Source organism: Aedes aegypti, chromosome 2 (genome assembly GCF_002204515.2).
Source record: "Aedes aegypti strain LVP_AGWG chromosome 2, AaegL5.0 Primary Assembly, whole genome shotgun sequence".
NCBI classification, from domain to species: Eukaryota; Metazoa; Arthropoda; class Insecta; order Diptera; family Culicidae; genus Aedes; species Aedes aegypti.
The window spans coordinates 18,334,257-18,347,150 of NC_035108.1; the positions used below are offsets into that span (position 1 = coordinate 18,334,257).

The 12,894-nt window shown below is 37.5% G+C and overlaps 1 protein-coding gene across 11 annotated transcripts in view; it reads left to right on the forward strand.

The window, feature by feature from the left end:
- The window catches only part of LOC5576630 (syntaxin-1A), a 208,713-nt gene that overhangs the window by 167,858 nt on the left and 27,961 nt on the right, over positions 1–12,894 (forward strand). For 8 of the 11 annotated variants that reach the window (XR_002499403.1, XR_002499407.1, XR_002499406.1 and 5 more), the window contains one exon: positions 11,420–12,681. The exons of 2 other annotated variants lie outside the window; for them this stretch is intronic. Coding sequence is in view for 1 of the 9 variants with exons in the window: in XM_021840067.1 (XP_021695759.1) it covers positions 11,420–11,432 (13 nt within the window). In the remaining 8 variants the exon portion in view is untranslated. Of the gene's footprint in view, positions 1–11,419; positions 12,756–12,894 lie in introns of those variants that run through there. One more of the 11 variants, XM_021840067.1, reaches the window with a different exon arrangement.

Genomic DNA, 12,894 nt, shown 5'->3' on the forward strand with positions numbered 1-12,894 from the left:
TAGAGCAATATACCCTTCTGCAAAATAATATAATTTGATTGTTGAATAACGCTTTTCAGTGACACTGATCGTTTTCAAAATATTTCCAAAATTATGTTTTGCAACTTTTCACAAAATTACAGATTTCCATTAATCCATTGTTGATTCAAATATTAAACATGTTCATTTGAGTGAAATTCATGTGTTTTCTGAGCTGTGGTAAAAATTGCTGATGAATCGGACTACTAGAAGCCGAAATTCAGATCGCCAAACTTGAGTACTTTGTATGAAAAACGGCCAATGCGTACTTTATTCTGTCTAGTACTATAATACGGTTGCAAAAACAGCAATGATAGTGTTTATTAGAAAGACAGCTTATATAAATATGTTGAAAAAAAAAAAAATAAGTTCAGGGTTTAAATTCTACTAATCTACTATGCTACTGCAAACTACAATTGAAAATATCAGAAAATTAAGAGAGTAGGTTTTAAAAATTCTTCAAGAGATTAATAAATTTGAGGCTTAATGTCGTTTGTCCGGATATAACTCATCTTAATTAAATCTGTCTAAACGGGTATTAGCAGAATTTTTAAATAAAGTTTGACTGGTTGAAAAGAGGAATCAAAGGCGTGACCCCAAAAAATTGAAAGGACATCGTTAATACTGCATAAGAATTTGAAGAAAATTAATGGGATTTTTTATTTGTTTGGGAAGCATTTGAAAGTTGAGCACACTGTGTCTAGGCTGTTATTCGATCACTACTTCCGCGTTAGTAGATTGTGTCTCATAAAATATAAGCAGATGTTAGAAAAACTGATCATTTTGTCTCAAGAATAACTTTTCAAAATGGCCTGTACATTTTTGATCTTGAATATTCTTTTAAAACCTTCCTTCTACATTTTATGCATTATTACAGTCGCCTCTCCACATCACGATATCGAAGGGACCATCGAGATAGGGAGAGATCTAGTCAAAGAACATTAATTTAATGAACACTAGATTGAAAATCACTCCGTTACTAGGAAAATAATACACTGAAAATATATATTGTTTTATATTACGAAATCGTTCGTTTGAACTACGAAATTATTCGTTGTTTTCTGCAACGAAACAGTTTCGTAAAATGTATGCAACCAGCTTCGTAATATGATTCAAGCTTGAAATCAAAACAAACAATGATTGTTATAATGTACTAAACATTTCGTAATAGAAATTCGTTTGTTTCGTATTCAGAACGAACATTTACACGCGCTTCTTCTTACCTCCCACGGCTCCGGCCGTGTCATGTTGTATTTTACGAATTGTGTCTACGAAACCTTTCGTTGCAGAAAACAACGAATGCTTTCGTAGATTAAACGATCAGTTTCGTAATACTAAACAATTCATAATACGAACAACACGATAACGCACATCTACGAATTGTATATCGTACATCTTACGATAATTTCGTAAAGTCACTGAATCGTGAAATTCTGTCAAGTACAAATAATTCGTACAATGAATGAAAATTGCGTTATATGTACGAAACCTTGTTTTACGAAATGGATTTTGGATAAAATACGAAAAGATGTTTTCAGTGTAAACAAACAAACTTCGTTTCGAGTTTCCAAATTGTTTTGAATCACTTAAATCTGGTCTAGTAACCTTTGATAATGTTCATATCGACATATGGAGAAGAAATTGGGAACAAACAATCAACAGAAACACATCAAGATATGGAGATATCAAGATAAGGAGGATATCGAGATATGGAGAGAGAAATCGTATGCAGAATGAAGGGACCGAAGAAACCATCGACATAGGGAGAGATATCGAGATGTAGAACATCGAGATGTAGAGAGTCGACAGTATTATGATTCTTAGCATAATAAAATTTGAATACCGAACTTTATTGTTTCAAACATATTTTCGAAAGTAGACCTGCCAGTAAAAACTGTCATCGTTTTCTAATCCGAATATCTCATCTTTCGTATTTCGACTCGAATCATTCATAAAAGAATCATTCGTTTGAGGCCATTATCGAACTTGCTGAATATAGTATATTACACCGTTAATTACACAAAAGCAATAAAATAAAAAATGTCTTTGGGAAAAGCTTTCGGGGAAACAGTACATTCGGGAAACAGTTCATTCGGAAAATGGTTTCCGGGAGAAAATCCTTCTTGAAAAAAACATTCGGGGAAATGTCGGACAATCGGGTACCACTTCTAGTACTACCTTCGTTCTTTTGGTATTACAAAAGACACCCAAGTTTGACAGATCGCAGTGCCATAAAATCTTGGGTAACTGCATGGAACATGGAGGTCTTTATTTCGTCTTTGGTGACATACTAATTTCTATCGAATTATGATTTTATTAGTGAGAATTTTCAATTTTCCCAGATTCGCAGTGAATGATGCTGATATAAATCCATTGCAAAAAAAATATTTCTCAAGACGTCTTTCGCATTGTGAAATAAGATTTCGATAAATTTTGATAATTCATTGGGAGTAATGCAATGAAGTTATCATTTACTGTCGCCTATATCTGTCGAATCCATTTTTATTTTGGTCGTAATCTGTTTTAATTCATCGTCTTATAACCAACGGTTAACCGTGATACTATATCATCTCAAAATACAACACTTCAACGTAATAAAAAAAAGTTTTACAAAATTATTTAGATCTACGGACAACTCCCTCTATTCCTATAACATGATGAAATATATGGATTCCCCTTAAAGTTCATTGGCCCCATCAAAATACAGTTTGTATAGATAAGCTTTTTTTTGACCAAACAAATGCATGACAGCTGCTTACAGTGCAGCGAAAAAATACTTTCACACCACAATTAAAGGAATCGTTTTCTACTTCGAACATTAAGTTCTCAATCATAAGCCTGATTCGCTGTTAACAAGTAATTTGTTGGCCTATCTTGATGCATGGGAAATTTCTGCAAGGAATCGATCAAGGAAGCGCTTTTTTTCTGATCGCAGTACGTAATTGAAAAGAGATGTCGGGAGTCGTTGTAGAAAATTTCTGCAAGGAATCGGCTAGAAATTTCTTTAGCGATTCCAGCAGCAAATCCGGCTATAGGCGGGTGTTGGGCGAATTTCTTCAAATTTCGTGAATCATAGAAGTTTTACGGCGTATGATTGGAATTAAATCCTTCAGTGAAGAGTTACGAAGGCTTAAGCCTTAAATTTGAATTTAAGGCTTAAATTTAAGTAGTGATTTCTCATGATACGTCTTCGTCCATGCGATTTCGGTGAAAAAGTACAAAGTGGATAATTGAGCTGAAGTTATTTTTCAAAATTCGGTAGTTTCATTGCGTTTTTGGTGTACAAATGGGCGCATCATAACAGCTCTCACGAAATTACAGTTGGGAAATGAATCTATATTGTAGGTAAATTCGAATATCCGCCGTAGTGATATTCAAGTTGGACACGACGGGAATTTGCGCTTGCGACGAAGTAGATCAAAATCTTATGTTAAATAATAAAGAAGAAGGGGCCCCGATAGCCGTAGCGGTGAACGCGCAGCTATTCAGCAAGACCAAGCTGAGGGTCGTGGGTTCGAATCCCACCAGCCGAGGATCTTTTCGGGTTGGAAATTTTCTCGACTTCCCAGGGCATAGAGTATCTTCGTACCTGCCACACGATATACGCATGCAAAAATGGTCATTGGCATAGTAAGCTCTCAGTTAATAACTGTGGAAGTGCTCATAAGAACACTAAGCTGAGAAGCAGGCTCTGTCCCAGTGGGGACGTAACGCCAGAAAGAAGAAGAAGATATTTTTTTTTCTAAAATGCTCTTCTTAAAGAGTTGATCTAAGAATAAACCTCTTGTCTAAGATTGTCTAGATTTTTTTTAAAGAAGTTTAGACCCTAAAAATGTTGTCCTATGGAAAATAAGAATATGATGACTATGCCCAAAACAAAGTCTGCAATTCTAAATCATGTTCCACATCAATTGTAAAGATCGAAACTTGTAAACTATTAAGAACACGTATTTTTTGCCAAGATTTATCAATTCTGGACCACTGTGAGGCGTGAGTGTTCGCTTTGTTGTAGGTGGCACGCGGCGTGACGGTCGTCCTGGGTGAGATATCATTCTACGCGGGAAAAGCTCATTTCAAACGACCCCCTTGGCTCCCGGATGGCTGCGATACGTACGGACTGCGAACAAGCTTCATCTGCTTCGAAATTATATTGTAGGTTGTGTGGGTGTGGAGGCATCCCACATTGTGAGTTGGGGCCGTCCATTTATTACGTGAAAGGATACACGAGGTTTATGATCAAAAGGTCGAAAAAAGAAATGTCGAAAGGATGAAATCTCAAAAATGCTTTGCCTGGTGGTAATTTTTTCCTACTTCGAAAAACGGTTTTCGACCTTTGTCCCCTCTGTTTTGTTTGTCGACTTTTTGTTTTTTCGGCCTTTTGTCTTTCGATCTTCTGTTACATGGGAACTTTTGTTACACGGAAAAAAATCCATTGGCGATTTCTATGAACCTTTGTAAGCGAATCCTGAAGATTTTCACTTCTTCCCAATAATCATTTACAGGGTTAGTGGATGACCCCCAAAAGTGTGAACGTTTACCGAGCATCCTGAATTTGTCATCCACACTGCCCAAGCTTAGAATTGAAAGAAAGCGTATGGAAATGAGCTCGAATCAAATGTATGAATGTGATCTGCGTGTGATGGGACAGTGTTTGGTATTATTAGAGCGAAGCATGATTAATAACGTTAAGTCTGCATGAAAACATTTCTTAGCATTAATAACAATAGTAGTAGAATGTTGAACAATTGATAATTCAATACTATAAAAAACGTAATTGCCTGTTATTGCTAGTTCTAATGAATGATCACAATCATTTTAGTCTTCGGTACGATCATCCATCAAAAATCGCTTATTAGCACTCATATTTTTCACACATACATTCACCAAAAAGAAACTTCAACAAAATCAAACTGAAAACAGAGATAATTCTTTTTAACGTAACAAAACATCCAGAAAGTGTATCCTTCACATACAGAGCACTATTACCACCACCTCCACAATCACTTATGTATCACTACCAGCCACACTAGTCAATTTCAGCAATTAACTGAACAACAAATGGTCCGGATTGATACCGTTTGCCATAGGCGCTCTGTTCGTTTAGCTTCGTTTAATCTCTCTATATTACAATACGCCATGTAACCACAGTTTGTTTTTGGAAGTATCGATGTCGCCGTTCTTTGGAGCTCCATAACCTTTTCAACCATTCTTACCATGTGCATTTTTACACCATTATATAGATAGAGATATAGGTTTACTCGGGCACAGTCCCGCGTTTCGATTTTCATCCTTCTAATCCTACGACATCTTTCCAAACTCTTTTCCCGCCAACTCGTTTTTGGCGGGCGTTTTGCATGATTTTTTTCCCCATGTTTGGTTATACATTTTGTGTTTTAATTCGTTAACCCTTCCACTAATACAAGCTCACCCCTATTATTCTAGTCATACTCTTAGCGTAACAATCGGTGCAGCAATGTTTCGTCCATCAATGATCTGAATACTGTTCTAAGATTGATTGTTTGAATATCCATAGCCTATTCTATCATTCTATCCAAAGGAAAACAAATGGAAAAGGGATAGAAGGAAATATGATATACACTTGAAAAGGGTTGAATGTATAAAGCAAAAAAAGAGTTGAAAAAGCCCATTACGACTTTTACAAGCAAAGTTGTATTCGATAACAAGAAAGTATGCGTTCAAAATTGATATTGATTCAATGGTTGCTTCCAATGATTTGGTATCAATTGGATTTATCAAATGTTCAAAAACCGACTTGTTTTCCCGGTATTGCCGAAAGCAGTGGTTCGGAAAATGAGTGGTTACGGATGTCAACATGGGTACAATCTTTCATTAATGTTACACTTTTAGCATAATTCTTAAGCGAGTTCAATAAATATCTACTTCAGACAAGTTTTTCCGTTAGCATATTTGGAATATTTGATAAATCATTGATAATATAAACCAGTGTTGTAAACAATCACGATGAGTCGACACGTTTTCGTTGACATTTGACAGCCGTTGCCTTCAGCATTCACAAGACGTACGGTCAAATGAACGTACGAAAAAAAAAAATGTCAATTGAATGCAGCGACGACGTCGCCAGAAAGTTCCCTTTGATTATTGTTTATCTTTTCTCGTTATTAGAACTGATTTCACAGTATGTGTGCCACATTTGACATAACAGGCGAGATTAAACCGTTTCGTGTTGTTTATGATAGGATATTTCTGAAACTATGCAAAAATTATGATGTATGGAAACGTAATCGTGTCAGAGGTCATTCATTCCACAGTTTTCGTGTTTCTCGATGTTTATTCTACCTCATGCAGCCCACAGACGCTCAGATGGTTTGACCAACATTGACTCCGCCCCCAAGTTATCCAAACCGATTTATGTTGCTGCAACCGTTTGACCGTTCGTTACAGAAACACTATATTTCTTCGCATGTTTTGAATGATCACGGCAAGTCTAGTGAATATGAGATTGTTATTCTCTCGAATTCTGTGATTGTTTTTATTTATATTTTACTGTCAATATTTTTACGATTTTTGGGCAATAGTTGTTGTGAACAAGAGAAGAAAATTTAAAACTTAAGTAACGGAAGGAATTGATATTGATGAGGAATTTCAGTTATAATTCACACGAAGTGTTCCGGCATAACTCTAAAATTATTAGCGTTCTCTGTCTGGGATTATTCTGAACATTCATCCATATGGGAATGGCTATGGCAAATTCTTCAAAGAATATATCAAGAATCTTTATTGATTCCTCCAGTTATTCTACTCTAAAAATTTTCCAGGATTCAATGAGTTAAACTAGGAATTCCACCAGAAATTCTTCCTGGAATTCTATCAAGAATATTATCAATAATTCCTCCAGAAACTTATCAACAGATTCAACCAGAAATTTCTCAGGGAAAAATCCTTCCGGTATTCTTTTAGGTGGCATTCTTCTAGAGATTTCTTCAAAGCTTTCTCTACTAATTATTAAGAATTTCTTCCACTGATCAAGCAATCCAAAGCTGCTTCCAAGAATTCCTACAGAGATTGCTAAAACGATTTTTTCAAAGATATCTTCAGGAATTCCTCTAGAATTTATTTTCAACGATTCCATCATGCATTATTCAGAATGTTTTCAGATACTTCTACTTCATTCTAGGACTTAAATTCCACCAGAAGTTCGTTCAGAAATTCCAAAAGGAAGTTCTTCAGCGATTGTTACTTGTATTTTTTTACAGAGTCCTCCAGGGATTTATCCAAAAACTTCCCAAGGGATTTCTTCAGTGATTCATCCAATGCTTCCTTCAAGAATTCCACCAAAAATCCCCCAAAGATTGATTTAAGAATTCCTCCAGCGAAACTTCAGGGATTTCTAAACAGATTCTATAAGAATTTTTACCTGCGATTCCACCAGGAATTCCTCAAGAAATTCGTAAAGAGATTGTTCAATGAATCGCTCCCAAGAAATTAATACAGGAATTAATACACCAGGCATTGCTCCCATAAAAAATCTTGCAGTGTTCTTCTAGTGATTTCCCTAGGTATACCTCACAAAAATATTGCAGCGATTAATTTACACGATTTTCGCTAGAAATTCCTTCAAAAATTCCTACAATATATGCAGAGATTTACTTTTGGAGCACCTACAGTGATTCTACCCAGAATTTCTTCAAGGATTCATCAAGGAATTCCACCAGAATGCCTTCAGAGATTCCACAAGAAATACTGTAAAAGAATTCAAAAAACTTTCTGCACGGGTTTCCACCAGGAATTCTTTGAAGTTCCGATTGCATTTTTTTAAGGGGCTCCCCCAGTTTATTCTCAGGGGATTCTTCTAGCCAATCTTCAATAAATTCTTCCAGTGTTTCCTTTACAAATTCTTCCTTGTATCCCTGAATGGACCCTATGAAGCCTTCGGGATTTCTGAAGAAATTATTTCAAGAATGTACCTGAAATTTCTCCGAGGATTTCTAATGGAGTTTATCCATCAGCTTCTTCCAGTATTTCTTGAAGGGTTTTTTCAAGGAACCCAAAAAGGAATCCTGTAGGAGCTCCTTCGGAGATTGCTTTGAAAGTTCTTATGAAGACATATTAAGGAAATTCTCCATGGAATTTTCTGGGAATTTTTCCAGTGATTTTTTGGCGATTCCTCCATGGATTTCACAATAAAGTGTTCCATGTTTTTGTTTCAGATTTTTTCCAAAAAAATCCTTCCAAGGATTCAACTTAAAGACATTCAGAGAAATGCTTTCTTTAATCCTCTGAGTAAATATCAATGGAATAATCTTTTGGAATTTTCTAGATGCCTTCCTGATGCTATACCTAGAGTAGAGAAAGTAAGAATTTCTGGTTCATCCCTTTGCGGAATTCCTGGTCGATTCTCTCACGGAAATATTGGTGGTTAATTCGCTGGAGAAATTTCTGATAACCTTGAAAAATTCTAAGAAGGGAAATCCTAGTAAAACCATTGAAGTATTTTCCGGTGGAAGTTCAAGCGAAACTCTGGTGATATTCCAAGTGTTAATTCTGAAATTCCTTCGAAACTCATCTCGCGAAATCGTGAGTGAACTATAGATGCGATCCATGGAGCAACCTCTGGTGGAATCCTTACAGGAATACCAGGAGGATTTATGTGGAGGATTTTTAAATGAAATCCTCAGAGGAAATCTTAGTGGAGTTTTCGACTGAATTCCTGGTGGAATTATATGGTGGAAAAATATGGTGGCATCTCTGAAGGAATTCCTATTTTCAACCCAGGAGGAACTCCTCATAAAGTCACTGGAAGATATACTGGTGGATTTTCAAATAACTTGTAAAATCCTTACAGGAAATTTTTGGTCAAATTTCTGGAGGAATTCCTGAAAACCCCCCAAGAATCCCTGAAGATATTCCGCAAGAAATTCCTTGAGAAATTAGAGAAGGATCTCTTGAGTAATTCCGGTTATAAAATCCTCATGAGAAATTTCTGGTTAAATCCCAGGGGGAATACCTGGTAACCCTTGAGGATCCTTGGAGATATTAATTATTTGAAGAATTTCGGGAGGCATTCATTGATTAACTACGGGAAGATTACTTGAAAGAATTCCCTAGAAAAAAATCCTGGCAAATTCTGGTAGAATCCCTTAATGAATTCCCGGATGAATCCGTAGTAAACAGTCTGATGGAACCCAGAATAATCCAAGAGGAATTCCTGAAGAAACCATTAGAAGAATTCGTGATAGAATCCCTGACAGAACTTCTGATGGAATCCCAGAAGGTGTTTATGATGGAGCCCCAGAAGGTTTTATAATGAAATCTTAGAAGTACTTCAAAGGGAATCTATGGAAAATCTTCTGATGGAATCCCTGAAGAAACTCCTAATGAAATGGATTAAATGACCCCTGATGAAATCCCTGGAGAAACTTCTGATGGAATTTCTGATAAAATCCATATAAAAACTGTTGGTGAAATTCCTGTAGGAATTTCAGGTAGAATATCTGAAGGAATTCCTAATGGAATTCCTACAGAAACATTTGATATTCTTGAAGAAACTCCTGATGAAATCCTTGGAGGAACTCCTGATAAAATCCCTAGGAGGACTCCTAATGTAATCCCTAGAGGAACTCCTGCAGTAATTCCTACAAGAACCGATGTAGTCCTTGGAGGAACTCCTGATGAGATCCCTGGATGTAGTCCTGATAATATGCCTGACGGAACTCCTTATAAAATCCCAAGAAGTAATGCTGATGGAATTCCTTGAGGAATCCCTGCTATAATCTTTGGAAAAAATCCAGGTACAATCTCCGAAGGAGCTCCTGATAGAATCCCTAGAGAAAGTCCTAATAGAATCCCTAGAGGAATTCCTTTTGATGTGCCTAGAAGAAATCCTGATAGAATTCTTCGATGAACTTCTGATATAACATGTGGAGGAACTCCTGATGGAATCACTGCAGGAAGTCCAGGCGGAATCTGTGAATGTACTTTTGATGGATTCCCTGGATAAACTCCTGATAAGATCCTTGGAGGATTTCCTGAAAATATTCTTGAAGGAACTCCTGATGGAATCATTGGAGGAACTCCTGATGAATTTCCTAGATGAACTCCTGATAGAATTCCTATAGGAACACTTGATGAAATCCCTACAGGAATTCTTAAAAAAAACCCTGATGGAACTCCTGATAGAATCCCCAGAAGAACTTATGATGAAATCCCTAAAGCAACTCCTAATGGAAATCCTGGAGGAAATTTTGATGGCATTTCTGGTGGAATCCTGTGGAATCCTAGAAGTGTAAGAATTATAACAATATTTTCTGATAGAAACTCTCCTGATGGAATCTCTGGAAGAACTTTAAGCGGAATCCCATTACCTGGATGAATTCCTGGTGAAATTGCTGATGGGTTCCTTGTTTTCCTAGTAATTCCTAGTACAATCCCTGGATGCATGCCGTATTGAACTTTTGATGGAATCACCGGTAGAACTGCAGAGCATTTGCTAAAGAAATTGGTCAAAAATTGTGCGAAAACGCCAGTGGAATTTATAGAAACAACTCAAGAGCACAAATTTGCTAGATCAGCATGTCGTCGACGCTGTGTAAATTTACGTATATTGACTGGCCACCCATCGGCATTGGGAGTTCATGGGACGTCGAAGCTTCAATTTGACATGCTGATGTCGATGTTCGTGCAACATCCCTACAGACGGTATGATCAGTTCGTCAAACATGTGACTCCGCCCACCGGTGGTTTTAGAAAATCAAACTCGTTTGTTTTTGGCCAACCGATTCGTCAACCGTCAAATCGGTTTCACAAACTGTCAAGTTGGTTCGTCAAGCAGCATCACACACGGTCAAACATAGCACCAACATGAACACCAACGTGGGGGGCGGAGTCAATGTTGATCAAACCGTATGAGCGTCTGTGGGCTGCATCACGTGCTGTGTCTGAGAGTGACTGTACCGGATGAGTATTGCAAATCAATCGACTGCTGACAATTGAATCATAACGAGCGTCGCGAGAAATGTCTTATGTTTACAGCACTGGTCGTAACTCAATGATTGGTTGTTGAATTTAGCCCTCCTCTTTTGGCTCTCAAATAAGCCATAAATGGAATAATTATTTACGAAGTATTCAGATCTGATAAACATAGTTAAGTTTAAACTTGCTGCGTCGTGTTACCGAAGAGTCTAAGATGTTTTAACGTTTTGTTTTTGTGTTTTAACATACTTATTTGTTGCGAATATTGTTTCTTCAAACTAAAAATTATTGTAATCTTCACCGCAATCGTTCTTCAGCCCCACACAGTTTTAGTTGATTCCATTAACTATTGTTTCTTCATTCGTTTTTTTTCTCTTTCTTCCGTTACCTTATTCTCTGTATCACTGCTCAACGTGCGTTTCTCTCCCTTTTCTCGTTGCACACCCTGCAGAAGAAGATCATGATCCTGATATGTCTCACCGTACTCGGTCTCATTGCGGCCTCGTACGTCAGTAGCTACTTTATGTAAACGGTGCCAGCATCAGCAGCGGCGCAATAACAACCAACAAGAGCAACATCAACAACAACAACAACCACTACTACTACAACTACTACTATTACGACCTGATCAAATCCGGGAGGGAAGAAATTATTAGAGACGAAGAATCAATCTGAAGAAAAACTGTGAATTCCAGTAGACTACGGTGTAAGACTGTAGCGTAAAATAACACCATCACCGACAAAGATCATCAGCAAAATCACCAACAACTATCAAAAATACAAAACAAATCTATTGCTACGTCAGTGCTGTTGTAGTGCTCCCAACCGGAAGCACAACGAGATATATCATCATCAGCAGAATAGTATTATTAATACGAAAATAGTAATCGCTCCGTATTAGCCATTAAGCACAGTGTCTCTCAATCTATCACTCGTGTGTCTCGGCGAAAGTTGGTCATAGGGAAGAAACGTCGAAGCGAACATATTACTCTTTTGTGATCCCTCGGTTAAGTCGTTTGTTTTTATCGCGTCGATTCCACGAGCTCCAGGCAGCAGAACCAGAGTACGCTGAGAATGGAACATCCTCACACCACTAAACCATGCAAAACATCACCCCTCACCAACTGTTACCACCACTGCATTTGTATAAAAGAACACTACACAACATTCGATCGAGCATTATCTCCGCCAGGGGTTCTAAACGACAATGACACTTAACAACACAATTGAAGTCTGTGATGGAGAAGTACAACCAAATGAGACGATGCACCGTTCCTGCACTACCACGAACAAAAAACCGAAAACAACCACAAATAGCGCAAGGCACGTGCGTTCACATCCACAAAGAGGAAGGAAATTCAATACACGTGCACTATCCCCGCAAGAGTATCCATCTCCCGTAATATCTCTCTTTGTCCTGTGTACGTCTGTATTCTTCGTATCTACTGTGTTGCAAGTTACACAATATAGAGTTGTCCGGGCACAACCACCAATACCACCAAACCAAGTCAGCTGACAAAGACCACCCCGCTAGAAGTGTCAGTGTAGAGAATGTCCCCTCTTGAAACCATCACCACCACCACCATCACCAACAATACTACTACTGCTACTACTACTACTACTTCATCTACTATCCTACCGCTATGTACTGCTACTGGTAGTACTACCATTACTCGTACTTGAGCAAGTCAATATCCCGTGTAAAATAATCAGGTACATATATATAAAACTATTTATTTAAACCGGTTACATTGAAGCATAAAAAACCATTGTCATTCATTTGAGTAGTGTTAGGATTTTACTTTAGTTAGTGGAGTTTCGGAAATCTCGTGTTCTACGACGGAGGAAATGGATGGAAGTACATCCAGTAAGCTAGAAGCTACATAAATGCGATTGGGTTGAAAAGACTTGTCTGGATTGTGGGTT